The 17519-nt window shown below is 35.6% G+C and overlaps 1 protein-coding gene across 1 annotated transcript; it reads right to left on the bottom strand.

The window, feature by feature from the left end:
* Positions 1-7094: 7094 nt before the first annotated feature.
* On the bottom strand, positions 7095-8849 carry LOC126792046 (transcription factor bHLH139-like). Its single transcript, XM_050518550.1, has 5 exons — positions 8319-8849; positions 8021-8194; positions 7812-7877; positions 7414-7479; positions 7095-7175 (listed from the first exon to the last, which is right to left on the bottom strand). The coding sequence occupies exons 1-5, from the start codon at positions 8847-8849 to the stop codon at positions 7095-7097; spliced, it is 918 nt and encodes a 305-aa protein (XP_050374507.1).
* Positions 8850-17519: the final 8670 nt, after the last annotated feature.

Genomic DNA, 17519 nt, shown 5'->3' with positions numbered 1-17519 from the left:
CCGGTTTTCAGGTTTTTAGGCTCAATTCTACAAGCTCTTAGTCGGTGTAAAATTGAACTTCTAACAACAATATTTTCATGTTAAAAGTGAAAACCTGTGTTCATTCCATTGATTCCAACAGTTCAAGTGTTCAACAATCAACACATTACATACTCAAGTGTTCAACTGATTCAACATTCAAGTCATTCAACAATAAACTTCAACTAATTCAACAATCAACAGTTCAATAATAAGAAAACAATGATAGAAAATATAACAAGAGTACAAGACTCAACTTAGTCTCAAGCTCCAAAGTGCCAACTGAAAATAAAGAGATAAAGATTTAGTTCATGAAAACTTGAAAACAAGGAAAATTTAAAAGATAAGCAGGTGGCAGGTCCACTGCGGTACTACTGGTATGCTACCATACTTGCAGCCTTCCAGTTCCAAGGTTGCAGACTTACAGTTCCAATTTCCAAAATGAACCTACAGTTCCAGTTCCAATTTTAACATACACTTCACCCCTATTCTGGATCCATATATAAGTGTATTCCTCAATTTCACATTACTAACAATCATACAGTCCATACCTTATTTTACTTTCTTGCTTCTTTCCCCTCCCTTCTTTGATAGCTTTTTTGCTTCCTTGGAACTTATCTCACGATTAGCCGGATTACGTGCTTTTGTTGTAGAGACTTTAGATGATTTGGAGGTAGAAGGGGCATCCAGCTGATCCACATGCTTTTTAGCTGCTTCCTTAGCTTGTTCTACAAATTGCAAAAAAGAACCAAAATTAAACGTATGCAAAAAATACAATGAAGAATTGAAGATTGAAACTGAAATAATGAAAGTAGCTAAACATTAGCTTCCTCGACATCTTCATAAAATTCCATTGTCCTCAACTATTGTAACATACTGAATGTTATGAATACTCTCAGACCTAATCCAATTTTGATAGCAAATTAATGCCTCCATTGTTTTAGGAGTCAATGAACTCTGAAATGGATCAACAACCCTTCTTCATGTGCTAAAAGAAGATTCGTTTGCTATTGTGCTCACTTGTATTGCTAAGGCATCCTTGGAAAGTGAAGCAAGGTTTGGATACTTGTCACCATTCACCTTCCATCATTCTAAAATATCAAACTTTTCAAGGTTTGGAGGCTTCTCAATCGGGTCCAATAGGTATCTATCCACTTCATGGTCTACAGTGGCATCTTCAGAGTCTTCCAACTCTCTCTCCCAATCCTCTTCCATGTCCTTCATGATTCGAGTAGACTCTACAATCTTCTGATTTGTTTTTTTGCTAAGAGTGCTCTCTCCGCTCCGAGTTGTTGATGTCACAACCCCAAAATTTTGAGTATGAAACTCTAATTTCGAAGTCATGAAAACTCTAAAACAATCTCAATAAATCGAAATCATTTTAATATCACAGTGGATCATTTCTGAGTTCAAAATACAACTCAGACAAACCGATTATTACAAACCAAATTTATAATTCGACATTATAACAAATGGAAATGTATAAATCCTCACATAAATCCACACTAATTCTCACCACAAGATAAGATAAAACAACTTCGAGTCTTCAGAGTTGTCCTTCGATTTCCACTAATCGACACATGCAGAATTATCTCATATACCATCGAATAGGTGCACCGGGATTGTAAACACAAACCCGGTAAGCTTTGCAGCTCGTATGAGTAAAATGACAAATATAACTCGCATAAAAGTATATACGAAAATCCACAAATCAACAATTATAAATGCACTTATGACTCATTAGACGGCCATCTGGTTGTCTAATAATGTGAAAATATATATGCTTATGAGAAGTTGGGCAACCCCTCTGTTTACCCAAATGCATTTATAATACGGGTACTCATGAGCGCTGGTACACCTCTGTTACCCCTCATGTAGTAAACCGCCGACATTGGACAATCATCTGTTACCCAATATCAAAAATATATGGGTACTCATAAGCCGATAACTCATCTGTTACCTCATATGCAGTACCCCGGCACACAGACTAGAGCTCAAACTGTATCGTAACTTTCGCCCGGCCAAAGGCTAGGTTCTGACATGCCAAACACGTCCGAAGATAAAACACGTCCGAAGACATAAACACGTCTGAAGACAAAACACGTCCGAAGACAATCACGTTTTAACAAAACTCAATGTTAAAACCACGTACAATAATCATCATATCATATTGTACAAATCAAATCACATGCTCGATATATATAAATCTCATCACCAAAATGAACATATTCACCACGAAATCATGACAGTATATAATATAGCAAACTATATATATATACCTATTTACAAATATATATTCCACTATATCATATACATATCATATTTCATTCTTTACAATTCAGCATAATCCCGAATCTCTGCAAGGGTAGATTCGTAAATATGAGATTTTACTCACCTTATAATCTCGAGCGTAATTCCATGATTCCGAAAGTAAATCATTTTCTTGAATTAGCGATCACCTTGAAAAGAAAAGAAAAGAATTTAAAATCGTTACGTAAAACCATAAATGCCGAAACAGTAATAATATTTTATTGTTCAGCAATTTCTGGTTTTTACGAAATTACTGTTCACGTATTTACTATTCAATACATATTACAATATGTATTCATGTACAAATACATATGCTTTATGTATTTCTATACGTATAATACTATTCACATATTTATGTACATCCATGTACTATTCACAGTAAATACTGTCAAATAAATAAAAATGACTGATTTACCCTTCTAAAATTACTTTTACATTTACTGAACGTAATTTACATTTACCGTACATAAAAGAAATTCACAATTACTGTACGTAAATCGCTTTTTACATTCACCGATGTAAAAATAAATTTTGACAATTTACTGTTTCGAAAACACTATTCACGCGCCGCCGCACGTGGCGGCGCGTGAGATTCATGCACCACTCACTGTGGCAGCGTGTGGGGCTCACGCGCCGACCGGCGCGTAGCACACCACCGCCGCCCCATTTCTCCACCTCTCCTTCTCCTCTACCTTCCCACGGCCTCACGCCGCCCCTAGCCTCCTCCACGCTACCCCACGCACCGCCTAAGGCAGCGGTAAGCTCACCTACTTCCTCCTCCACCGATCTCTTCCAATTCAATTCAAAACAACCACAAATTCACAACAAAGCATCACAACCAACAATTAAGTCAAAACCTCACCTATTCCCGGCCTTGGAAGCGTCAGAGCTCGTCGGAGAGCTTGGACCGGTTGTGCTTGGTTTGAGTGAGGAGCGGCGAACTTCACGACAGCGAGATGGGTCGCGTCTTGCTCGGAGGAGGGTGGAGTCGAGCCTACGAGGGTGTAGATGCCGGCGGTGAGGGCCACGTCGCCCGGAGGAAAGAGATCGGAGGTGAGAAGCCGAGAGAGGAGGAGCTCGGGGTGAGAGAGAGAGAAATAGAGAGAGAGAGAGAGGCGGATGAGATGAGAGAGAGAGAGGGTTTGCAAAAATGGAAACCCTACTCTTAAAATGTTTCCTTTTATACCCCCTTCCAAAATCGGAAACTAACTTCCGTCGTTAATAACTTTTATGTACGACGTCCGATTAGGACGCGTGAAGTGTCCACAAACTCGTATCAACGAGCTCTACAACTTTCGTGAAGGAAGTCTTTGCAAATGAGTGACGGAATAAAAGTCGATTCTCACGTCGCGGAAACGTAACGTTTTTCTAAATAAACGTTCCGATAACGTTTCCGCCTTCGCTCCACAACGTCGCAAGCAACCAAATGTTGTTTAAAGAATTTGACGAACTTTATAAATTTAAATCAACCCAATAAATTGTTCCGAAAAAAAAATCGGGTTATTACAGTTGATGCCTTGGATTTGGAAGATGTTGTGGTGTTCATTGAGTCATATATGTCACAGAGCTGATGTAGAAGCTCCTTAAGCTCAGCAGATATGTACTTGATATCCTCATAGTTCATCTTCAGCCATTTATTGCAAGTAGACTTAAAGTTTCGCAGCTTGCACCTAGGGTTGAGCACTAAGGCAATAAACAAAAGCTGGTTGCAATCTTCTAAGGTGGAAAAGTATTTGTCATACTTCTTTCTCATATTTTAGCCATTTCAGCTAAACCTTTTCAGTCTCCGAAGCTGTGTCCAAGTCCATTCCTCCTTCTGGAAACACTCCATCAATCTCGGCCTTGATTACCACAATGTCATGAAAGGCTTTTCAAGATGTGGGTTTCGTTGAGGCGTTGATTCTCATTGTCACATCGTAGAAGATGTTCAAAAACTTCACAAACGTCGCAGCTTTCTCCCAATCCTGTTTTATTGGCGGTCCTACCATTTTCTTCTTCTCAATCCTCTGTTTCTTCTTTGGGTTACGTGCTTCATCAGTCAAACACACTTCTTGTAATCCAAGCAACACCTCTTCATCCATATCAAGGTCTTCATCCTCCTCAAAATATCCCTCATACTTTAGACCAACTTCCCTCGCCATCCTATCAAATGCATTTTGCAGTTCTAATCCAGTAGCTAACATTAGATAGCTAGAATTCCACCTTGTAGGCACATCAAGGATTGCAATCTTCTTATTTTCAACATTTTCCTTCTTCATACACACCTTGAATTGATCAAGCCTTTACGCACTGCTCCGAATATATCTTATTGCATTCCTAATCAAAACAATTGAATCCCCCCATCATTTGAAGCCCTAATTTAACAATGAGATTCAAAATATGTGCAAAACATCAAATATGTAAAAAAACGGCCACCTAGAATAGATTCCTTCTCCCACCCTAACATGTTGTCCCTAATGTAGTCAATTGCAACCTTGTCGGCACTAGCATTGTCAATGAAATTGTCAAGACTCTCTCCACTCCCCATTCAAGCAATCAATCCTCCAACAACTCCCTATGCTATTGCCATTTTGGTTTGGAATCACCTTGAAGTTTAGAATTTTCTTCTTCATTTTCCAACTCGAATCAATAAAGTGAGCAGTTACAACCATGTAGTTGATATTCTGAACTGATGTCCACGTATCGGTTATTAAGCACAAGCAATAACCTTTCAATTCTCTCTCTTCAGCTTCTTCTTTTCAGCTTCATTCATCTTTAAAAATTCCTTCACAATCACTCTCCTAGAAGGAACAACCCAATCAGACACAACATACCTGCAAATTATTCAAAACACAATGATTCAATTATTCAAAACATAAAACATCTAAACATTCAACTGAAGTCATAATTGAAATCTAACAAACATACCTACAAAAACCTGTAAAGTCATCATCAATGAAGCTGAAAGGCAATTCATCCATGACGATCATCTTTACAGCTACCTCCTACATCCTTATTCACTCCACTTAATCATCGTCAACTCTTTAGTACCACTATGCCCCATACGTGTAAATGTAAGTTTTTGTTGCCAATCATTCAACTTAATCATCCCTGGATATTTCTTGCACACATCCTTAATATGTCTACCCATACCAATTGCACTTAGCTTTTTCAACTTCATCAACTTTAACTTTCACACCATCCTTCATCCCATATACATGCTTCTGAAATTTTTTAAAGTGTCCTCATACCCATGATCTCCCAGTTGGTTGTTTCTCTCCTTCTATTTCACCACCTTCACCAAGTTCAGCACCTTCACCAATTGCATCAGCATCAGCTTTTTTCTTCCTACTTCGCGTTCTTTTTTCGATTGAGCATTAGAACCATCAATGGCAATAATCACCTTCAGGTTTGAATATGTAGAATCAGAGTGATTAGACCCTGAGTTTTCCAATCCATTAGAGTCACTCGACAATGCAATCTCAGTCTCTGGTGATGCCATGAAGCTGACATGTCTGCAACATTTAATCATTGATCAAACAACAAATAAATTCAATCAAAATTACATACAGTCATACTGCCACATTGAATCATTGATCATAGTCATCAAACAACTAAATCAATTACAGATACTCACGTTTAACATAATGAACCATTGAACCCAATATGAATTAACAAAGATGAACCCAACAATATGAATTATCTCAAAATGAATCAACACAATCTCATACAGTCATTATGCAATATTGAATCATTGAATAGTCATCAAACAACATATTCAATTACATATACTCAACAGTCAACACAATGAGCCAATATGAATTAACACATTGACAGCTACTGATACGTACATATCGAAATAAGGGAGAGAAGAAGAGTAATCACACTTACCAAATAAGTCTGAGAGAGGCCGAGAGGGACTTTCTTCTTCAAATATTGTGAGAGTCTGAGAGAGGCCAAGAGTCTCTATGATTTGAAACTTTGAAAGAGAAGATGAATGAGAGAGGCTACGGGGGAGTGAGACTGTGAGAGTATGAGAGAGGCCAAGAGGGACCGAGGGGAGGGAGTGAGGGTTGTGAGGCTCATAAAGGTTTTTAGGGTTTTTTCTATGTAAATGAATGAACCAATAATAGCACGATAAGTGGCAGTATCATTAAATTTCGGGTTTGTTCCGGCTTTCGGGCCCAAAAAATTCAGAAACCAAGACCGGCCCATTAACTGTGAATCAGTTTGGTCTCCTATCGGTTCAGTTTGCGTTGTTTCCAAGACCAGCCCGTTCTTTTTCGGTCTTTTGGGCTGGAACGCCCACCCTTAAATTTCTAAACTGACCAGTAAACAAAATAGATTTAGTTTGCTAGTCCTTGGATGAACCTTACAATTTGTCTAGGCTAAAGGATCGCAAGTGCTTAGTTACAATCTAACATTGGAGACTTGATTACGTGCTCTAACGGTCTCACTTTAATTGACACCTTTTAAATTACAACTTACTACCAAACCACCTCCCATAAGGCCATAACTATAGAGTTAAAATTAAGATAGGATAGGGTCTGATCCGTTTATTTTTTTCAAACAATTATACGAACTCAAGCCGTGCATTTACAAAAATAATACAAACATATAAATTAAATGGTGATCATCCAACTTCATTTTCATTCCTGTGCAAGATAGCATTGATCGGTTTGATACTAGCCCGAGTCATCGCATGATCCGTTCCAATGTATATATGCAAAGAATAAAAAGAAAACTAAAGGCACCATTTGCCCATTGATTTGGTGTGGCAAGTCGACTCATATATATCCATCAAGTCCGAGGAACATTCCATTGTAACATATGGGAGCATACATCCACATATCATCGGAGCTTAACATCTATGGAGGGATGCACAAACCATAATAAGAGAAAAGAACAATATTAGTTTATCAAATCCAACTTTTATTTAGTTGTATTTACTTGTAAATTGTAATTGAACCTAGTTCTAATATTGGAGAATAATGCAAGCAGTCCGGAATGAGCACCATTAGATTTAGTACGATGACATTAATCTAGTACAACTGAGTAATTGACAAATCAATCTAGTATGTTTTTAAAATTTCTATTATATATTACCTTGATTTGAAGCTGCAAAAACTTCACATAATTGACAGCTTCCTCAAGCATTGTGCTAATGTCAACCTGCAAGTCCAACAGGCAGTACGTTGGTTGATCTGCAGTCTCTAAATTAACTTGCTTGCTAGGATGTTAATTTGAGAATAATTTTTTAACCTTGGATAAAATTGAGAGATTTCACTATTTTTCTACTAAAAATGGCTTATGGATCGGATCAAGTTTCTTTGCCCTGAAGGAAACCTGAGGCCGACAGTATGAAATGGTACAGATCTGCAATAACTCTCATCTAGTCTATTAAGATAATAGGGCCGGGCTTGTCAGCCAAAACTGAACAAATTAACTGAGAAAAACCCTAGATTTACCAAAGTTATTAAGTTGTCATAAGACTTCTGCCCTACCTTTCTTCCATTGGGAACAAGGTTTTGTAGGACTTTGAGCCTCTCGTTAATTCTCTCTCTTCTTCTCTGCATATGATACAAATCATATAATAAGCTCCTTATCAGTATTTATGTTGATGCTATAAACTCTTATGAGATAAATCTTAGCTAGCTCGACGAATTTGACCAGGGCTAGCCTCTAGGTATCGGCAAGAAGCTAGAAAACTTACCCTTGCATAGACACTTTGGGCATCGGTGGCAGACCCCCTAGTAGCTCTTGTCTTTCCATTCAAGTTGAGAGCTGCAGCCTCATTCCCACTTTTTACTGCACTCAGCTCAATATGATTCTCATCTTCTTCGTTGATGCTGCTCTTCGTGGACTTTCTCCTCTTATTAATTTGATCCTGCGCGCAGCATGCATTGATCTCACATGAGCTAGCGAATTATGTATAATTAAGCAAATTAAATCATTGATTTGGAAACGTTCAAGAAAATTAAACAGCTAAAGGTTAATATGTATGGACTCACATTTTCCGACATTTTTGGTCTCTTGACAGTATTAATCTTGGAGCTGGTGTTACATTTTTCGTGAGCTTCCACTGGTTCTTCACGCTGGTACCTGCTGGGTTCTTCCATATTGCAGTCAATGTTTACATCACCTTCTCCTTGTATGAGATACAAACTAGTGTCTATGGTCTCCGCATCACAAAAGTCAGTAGACAGAGAATTGTCGTCGTTGCTTATATCATTCCTGGTTGCCAACGTCATTGGGGGAGATAGATCAGTCTCTTGTGAAAGGCCTTGTGAACTGCCGTTCAAATGAGAACTAGTAGTTTCTAAAGAATAAATTGGACTTCCATAGTTGCCTGAAATGTTCATCATTGTTGTTGATTCTTCATTACCAGACCAAAAACCCTCTGCGATTGCCATGTCTGGAATCATGGGATAATTTTCAAGCAACTGGATAAACATGAGATCCGCCTCCTGATCACCAGTGAACATCCCACCAGGAGAGTGAGAGATCCATTCTCCCTCTGGAATAACTCTGCTTTGCTCCATACAAAGGTGAGCTGGTATATATCTTTGAAATACTGAACCCTAATAATATATTTTTTTCGAACAATCAAATTAGGAGATAATGCTAGGCAGATCTATGCATGGGAAAGAATGTAATGAAGTGACGTATTTATATATACCCGACTATGAAGATCGACTGTCGCCAGAAACATGGCTAAATTTTTAAAATACGATTGTATCCAGTAGTACATATATAGTCCCAACAAACTCGATTCTTTTCTAACCTGCAGTCTGCAGGAACACCTAGCTATTATTCCATATTTCCAGTACGCCAGTATGTCATATTGACAACTCAGAGTAGACTGATCGAGTTCAATTAAATCAATAATGGATTTGATCAACAACAATACAACATAATGTCGACATATTTTTCAGTAAAATTAATACGTACAGGAGGATGAGAACACTGTCAGAGTGGCAGTATATGTATTCAAGAGTATATTATAAGGACTAGCGTGAAGTGAAATGGGATTCCAGTAAAACATAGGATCGATATTAGCATTGGGGAGTAAGGAATTTTCTATAGTACTGGTGTGTATATCTAATATATCTAACGGTCATAAATATTAGAAGAGATGTGACCTGATGGCCTGATCACTTACGAATATTTTACTTTTAATAATTAATTAATTGCTTCTATTTTAATAATTTATTAATTTTCTTCCTAATTAACCACATCGTTTTAGAATATTTATATTTCTTTTGATTTTCTTCAAACTTTTTCTTTTCATATTTTAGTCATTAATTAATTTTTCTTTTTAATGATCAACTAATTTCTTCCATTTTGATAACCTATTAATTTTCTTAGACTTTTAATTAGATTTGAATTTCTTCTAGGTTTTCCTTTCCTTTTAACTATTAATTGATTTTCAAGATTTCAATTGTTAATTTTTTTTCCTTTAATGATCAACTAATTGCTTCTGTTTTGGCCATTCGTTATTTTTCTTAGATTTTTCCTTAAACACTATCCAGACTAACCACATCATTAGATGTTCTTAGATTTTTATGTATAAATGATTTTAAAAAAGTACTTTAGTGACTACACTTTACCATAACCATAACAATTGTTGTTAAAGCTGCAATTTTTGTTGAAAATATTGTAAGCACTCAAAGTATAACCAATTTACTAGTTCAAGAACAACTTTTCAAGTGTGACAATAATTTTGTTGTGGGAATTATAAATTTATATGTATTTGTCATTAATGAAAAGATTACTTTAGTGACTACACAATTTATCAAAATCACAACTATGAATATTAAAGATGTGTTGTTCAAATTGTGATATATACTCCGCCTATAACAAATTTACTACTCTTGAGACAGTTTACAAAAGCGGTGACCAAGTTGTTGTGACAATGAAAATTATATATATTTTTTATCATTAATGAAATAATTACTTTAATAACTAAACATCTTACAACAAACACAACAAGTGATGTTAAAATGGTAATTAGGTTATGATTTTATTAATTACTTAAATTGAATTTAGGTACTAGTTTGTGAACAATATTACAACAGTTACAACAATTTCGTTTTCAATGTGGTAAATTATTTTATTTTATATAATTAATGTTAGATTACTACCATGACTGTTCAATTTACCACAAAGCATAATTATTGATGTCAAGACAATAACGTTTGTTTTAGTTGTACTAATTACTTTTGTAACTACATTATTTACAAGATTATCAATTATTTTATAATTTAAAGATTTTTTGTTATGAAAATGATAAAACTAATATTAGACTTAAAAAAACATACAAGTACTTAATATTGTAAATATGTTTTCAATTTGATAAACAAGTTCTCCATCTAATAAAAAAATTTTAATTACGATATTTACATTTTTACCATGCAATTACAATAATCACAATAAGTGTGATACTAAGTTATAATTTAAGTTCTAGTTAGTGCAACTTATTATTTGACAATACAAGTTTTATGGTTTTGAACAATTTTTCATATTAACAACAAAAGTGTTTTTAATACGATAAATTTCATTTACACATGACAACTTTTAATTAGGTAACTTGTTAACCAATTCAACATGTTTCCAATTTATTAATTTATTAAAAAGGTACCAGATATATCCTAATACAATAGACGATCCCGGGGAGTATATATTAAAAAAAGCTGAGGGCAACGTGGGGATATATTTAACAGGCATATATATCTAGTTTAAGTAAACATATTATTGATAATGACGACATCAACACAGGATGCGACGTCCATGATGAAAGGGTGAAAAGGTTTAATTAATTAGGGTTTAGGGTTCAGAGAGAAAACCGTAACACTAGCAAGAGCCTCACAGCTTACTGAATAGTTTCACGTTATATTTAATACTAATAATTCTCAATCGATGGATGACAAGAGTTGTTGTTTTGTAGGCGATTGGATTAATTGATGCGGTGAAAGACTGAGCTTATCTGTTTTCAGAGAGTGGTACTACTCAGTTGTGTTAGTTTGTCTTGATAAAAAAAAACCCAGTCCGAAATTGATGTACGCGTCGTTTTGCCTATGATAAGAATTGATATTTTCCGATCGGCTTAAGAGGAAAAGATAGTACCACCCCTCACAATTATGGCATATCCTCCATTCCTCCTCTAGAACTTCGAGCTAAGGAGTCCTAGCTTTGTTTCCAACTTTCCATTATCTGCTATCCAACTCCGATATGTGCTCTAATTATTTTATATATTTTTATACTTAAATCACAAGTTTGGTACTATATTTCTATTTTCATTGACGAGATGTGTTCTTTTTGTGTTATACTTAGATATTCGAATTGTACTTACATACATGCATGTGTCTTACCGCATTGAGACATGAATATTGTTTGCTATTACTTAATAAGAGCCCTATAACTTGATCTCCTATTCGAGAAAGTAATAAGTAACTAGAAATAGATCATGGGGATTATCCATGAGAATATACTCGTGCAATAATATGATATTTGCTAAAATCCTGGTTTGTTTCAAGAAGTCAACCCCCTTAATTTATCTGCAAACTGTTTCATTTTCCCGCATATATAAATAAATAAATATATATATATATATATATATATATATATAAGTTGATACGTGCTGCTGATTCCATGTTCGTATATATAATATGTTGGCATAATTTGTTGTTGCTCATAGAAAATATGAGTTTCATTTTTAGCAATTTTGTAGACTAGCCTTAATCCCAAACAAGCTAGGATGGGAATGGAAAATGAGGGCAGCTGTTCTGGTATCCCTGGAAAAGAGAAGGATGGTATATATGGGAATAATGGAGATGATCGAAGGCAACGATTAATTGATTAGAAGCAGGGATGCTGTATATATACTATTTCCAGGCCATCTTCAATCCAATCCATTACGTACTCTCTACATCTCTAACCTGAGGTTATCACTGGTGCAGGTTATATATATGTAGCTCAAATTAATCAGAAATATTCTACACATGATGTCTAATTTAATAAATAAATAAATAAAAAGTTGCTAAGTTGCTAACCCATTATTTTGATGCACCTATAAAATTGAATCGTACTTGAACAAGCAACCTTTCTTCAACTCTGTTCTCCCCTTCCCGTTTGGCCCAACCCGTTTTTTTTTTCTATTAATATATATATATATATATGTTTATTATTTTATTAAAGTAAGTTTAACATAGTGCTTAAGCAATACTTGTTAGAATTATCATGTTCAGCCAATAAAATGAAAGATTCCTGCCTTGCAATTAGCAAACTCGTCTTACTCAATGTGTATCTAATATGTATATCGATCTGGATTATAACTTCTTAATGAATGTTGAAGTACTAATTAATAGATAATGGGTAGCTCTTGACCCTTGTTATATATTAGCTAGCTAGTATTACAGCCTTAATACGAAACATCGATCATTATGCAATGCAGTAAACATGCGGATAGATTTGTCTAGCTAGTTCGAGTTTCTATTACACCATTTCCCTACTACAGTTACGTCTATTGTATGGATCTCCTATTTTATACCGGTAATTAAGAAGTTTATACTTTATATAAACAATATATATTGTTGCTCAGATCAAGATAAAATCAATTTAATTCTTAGCTATGGTTAGGTATAATTAGGACCAAAAACAACATGCGCGCACCTGTTCAGATTCTGCATCTAACAAGCCGAATCCCGTATGCTATTGCAGGAAAATAATGGAGATGAATCTTTTGTTTAAGCATGGAAGATCGTTTTTTTGTTGATGTTCAAACTTCGAATAGTCCACTCTTCTCCTTCCAATAGGAGGAGTTCTTTATCCGTGTTAAAATGGATATTGAAGGAATCAATTAAAAGCAAAATAGTCTCTCTTTATTATATAATTGCTAGCTGCACCCTTAATTATATATATATATATATATATATATACTAGATCTTGTATAACAAGTATAAAGTTAAGCTAATGCATGCCTACTACCCTGAAACTAATTAGGCATCAACCTGTGCTTCAAGAACGGAAACCACGCGCAATCCTTGCTTGTATTTTAGTGTCATCATTCGTTTTTTTTAAATGAGGTCACACCATATAAGAAAATTGATTTAAACATCAAATGCCCTCACAGACCACGGAAAAAGTGAATTATGTGAAACTCCCTATAAACTAAGAACACTAACTATGGGAAATCTCAACGCCGAATAGCCAGAGGAAAAATAAGTACAATAACCAGTAGGCAGTAGCATAACATGTTAATTAGGGAAACGGATGGATGGTATACACCAGTGTCTGATATTTTACTAGACAATCTCAGCCTTTACTTTCTCAGCCATCCGATTTTTTTGTTTGGGAGCAACTCAGTTTCCTTAACGGACTAAAAAAATCTATGAGAGCAATGGGTACTCTTAAATAATCGGGACATTGGGTACTCTTTTGTCTCTGTTCTTTGCAAAACAGTACTGGGAAACTGAATTTTTGTATAAACTTGGTCGCCTTCTAATCTGGCTGCGTCGCGAGGCTTGCAGGGTCTGGCTGGATAGGAAAATTTGGTTGGTGTTGGTGAGGGCTCGGAGGATGGAATAGGAGATGGTTGTGCTCAATTGCTATCAAGAAGAGGCAGTGCCGGATTAAGCTTTATCAGACCATGAAATCTATCTAGATCGGGTCAGATCCTCACTATCCGGTTGCGCACCCTTCTTTGCACCACATACTTAAACTTGATCGCTAGAATTTATCTCCGAGTTTAATGGGAAGCCGAAAAACTTTTGAAAATTTGTGCCGGTGGCTAGTAGTGGTGGCCGGCCAAACACCAGATCTGAAATCAGAACCATACAAGGTTGATCGATTCTTGTTTTTAACAAAAGCTAACAGAGACTAACATATTCTTTTTAAAGAGTGACACGTATTATTGGTGCTGCACAGCGTTGGAGTACAGAATACACTCCCGTTAATTAGATAAAATCTAACTTATTAAACCAAACCTTCGAGGTCACCTGCGCAGTACGTGGGGCCTCCATGGAAGAAGAGTAGATCACCAACGCAGATAAAGCCACCAAATCCACATGCAATACTACCATTGCCATCATCAAAAGCAGAAATTGAGGCACACAGATCATCCATCTTAATTAAGAGCTCTTTAGTTCCAAAATTGCGCTTCTTGGCGCGTTTAGGAACAAATAGGTACACATTCAACTTACAGCCTTAGGTTTCTTGCTTTTGGACCATTTATGGGTGTGTTTGGTACAGTTGAGCTTATAAAAAAGTCGGCTTATGCTGATTTCTGAAAATAAGTGGCTGGTAAATAAAGTTGTAGACTGTTTGGTAAACTTGCTTATATAAGTAGCTGTTAGTGACAGAAGTAATGACAAAGCGTTTGGTAAACTCAAACTAGCTTATGCTTTTAATTTGTCAAATGACCAATTTAGACATGTAAGATAATTTTTAGTTAATTTTAGTTTAAAACAATGCCTAAAAATATATGGCATATTAATATTGGATAATTTTAAAATTATCTTAAACCAATATACTCTGATATTGATAATTTGGTTTTGATTAGGATCATGTCAATACATAAATACTCAATCACGTGCATTCATCAAACTTTGAGCGATCATGTTTCTTAATATATCAATTTCTTGTGCGCCATGATGATTTTGTTCATCATCATCATCTTCCTCATCTCCACCACCCTTCCCTTTCTTCGTCTCGGACAAAATGTCTATAACGATGTGCATATCTTCGGATATAATTATGAAGTGTCATAGTAGCGATGACAATCTTCACTTGTTTCTCGAATGAATATCCTTGCATGTCTTTTAAAATCTTCCATTTTTTTTTCCAAACTCCAAATGAGCGTTCTATAACTCCTCTAAGTGAAGAGTGTACTTGGTTAAATAGTTCTCTTTTATTTCTTGCTTCTCGGCCACGATATTGTCGGAAGTGTTGTGGTGGCCCTTAATAAGGTCCCAAATACCCTAGCAGAGTGGGATATCCTGAATCCACAACATAATATTTTCCTACAAAATTATCATGTAATAAAATTTGTGAAAATGTCATTTGAAGCATGAATTGAAATAAAATTTTTGAGTAAAATTAAATATATTACCTGGTGGAGGATGAGGAAAGTTCATATTAGGATTTCGAAGAACCGATTGTAATCCTCTTGTATCATGAGCTGACCCTTCCCAACCCAGTGGGTAAGTAAAAGTAAATTGGAATAGTTGTTGATATAAGAGCAACTCCACTGGCCTTGTTATTTGCCAGATGGAGGCCCAACAACTAAAAAAGACAGCCCAAGCATTCGTCCAACCCGTATGTTATATCTACGTGGATACATCATATATTTGACATTCGCTGAGACACTGTCAAATTTGACAGCCTCCCTATCTCTGTCTTTTGCGTTTCACTTGCTCCTTCGCTGAAAGTTTCACCCACCTCGCATCCTCACTTTCTCGCCCAAAAATTTCCTGAAACAAGAACTCATCCACCTCTAATCTGTTTTTCAAGTTTAATACCCCCAGTAGAAGTTTACTACCTCTAGTAAACTTTAGTAAAAATTTTACTAACCCCAGTAAACTTTATTTTTTTGTATCTAAGTTGATTTTTCTCCGTTTTAAGGTGTGTTATGGCCTTTAGAAATATTGTTTTTCAAGTTTAATACCCCCAGTAGAAGTTTACTAGAGGTAGTAAACTTTAGTAAATTTTTACTACCCCCAGTAAACTTTATTTTTTTGCATCTAAGTTGATTTTCTCCGTTTTAAGGTGTGTTATGGCCTTTAAAAATACTGTTTTTTAAGTTTAATACCCCTAGTAGAAGTTTACTAGAGGTAGTAAACTTAGTAAATTTATACTACCCCCAGTAAACTTTATTTTTTTACATCTAAGTTGATTTTTCTCCGTTTTAAGGTGTGTTATGGCCTTTAGAAATATTGTTTTTCAAGTTTAATACCCCCAGTAGAAGTTTATTAGAGGTAGTAAACTTTAGTAAATTTATACTACCCCAAGTAAACGTTATAAATGCTTGTTGGTATCAAAAGTACAAAGTAGTTGTAGCTAGAAATATTGAATATAACTATGCAGGTTAGTTTTCATATGAGTTATCAGAGTTATTAATCATATTTCTTAAAACTAGCAAAGGCTATTAAACTTGCCAAGTCTACAAACTCAAACTTCATTTATGAAGATGGAGGACAATATGTAACATAGTCTCCTTACAACACACTTTTTTTTATCTTCCCATGTTCCTCACAAAGTCTTAGAAAATGCAGACAAAAAAAAAACATTCAAATTCACTATTGCAATAAACCCAAACACACACTCACCAGCTCTATGAGGAGAAATTTCTGAATTTAGCTTACGAATTTTGCGTGATAGATTTTCACATTGACAATTCTCAAACAAACACACATTTACTACCTCTGTGTGTAGAAACCTTTGAATCCCGCTTCAAGGTTTTGCGTGAGGAATTGAAATTACCTGTAAAGTCACAAACTTTAGTGACAGAAACAAACAAAAACAAAAAAAAACAAAAAACAAATCCTTTAATGAAATTCACAATCCTACTATGAAATAGAACCATCTAGGTTTCAATAAATTAACAGTGAAGAAAGTATTTTGAAACCATTGAAGCTCGGTAAATGTGGAAAAGGAAAGGTTGTACTTTTTCTGGGTGTAGAAATGGAAGTCCTTCTTCTCTGCTTCCACTAGAGATAAACAGATAAGCAAGAAAAGTATGAATATGATATACATGTGAAAGCTTTTCTACCTACTTGCTAGTGTGAAATATATGATGCAGGAATTATATGAGGTTTCCATGGCAATTGTCTGTGATTCATGGAAGTAGATGAGGGTACCCATCGGTATTACACAAAATTCATTTAACTACAGTGATCAGCGCTACAGTGTTGCAAAGAGCTTCTGCTTCTAAAAGGAGGTGTCGAGCAACTTTGGCTTTTGGGCTGAAAAAACCATCGCTTCTAGAAGCCGCAGATGAGAAGCCGAATTACCAAACGCAACAACTAGCTTAACTTATAATCACTAGAGGCAATAAGCATTACCAAACACAGCCATATGTTGTCCAACCTTGAGCTTTTCCTTCTTCGCCGGTGACACTTTCAAGCTACCATTCTTAATGTGTAACAATAGTTCAGCAGCAAATGATACATCAATTGGAATGAGTGGCATTCTTGGACTATTCACCCGAGCACCCT

This window comes from Argentina anserina, chromosome 4 (assembly GCF_933775445.1).
Source record: "Argentina anserina chromosome 4, drPotAnse1.1, whole genome shotgun sequence".
NCBI classification, from domain to species: domain Eukaryota; kingdom Viridiplantae; phylum Streptophyta; class Magnoliopsida; order Rosales; family Rosaceae; genus Argentina; species Argentina anserina.
The sequence above is the reverse complement of the archived record's forward strand: the minus strand, read 5'-3'. Positions and strand labels throughout refer to the sequence as shown.

Excerpts from the sequence above, each read along its gene's own strand:
- LOC126792046 (XM_050518550.1), bottom strand. The coding sequence starts at position 8,849 with ATGGAGCAAAGCAGAGTTATTCCAGAGGGAGAATGGATCTCTCACTCT. Across the intron at positions 8,195-8,318 it reads GACCAAAAATGTCGGAAAAT|GATCAAATTAATAAGAGGAG; the intron begins GTGAGTCCATAC and ends TGCTGCGCGCAG. Across the intron at positions 7,176-7,413 it reads TTTTGCAGCTTCAAATCAAG|ATGTTAAGCTCCGATGATAT; the intron begins GTAATATATAAT and ends ATCCCTCCATAG.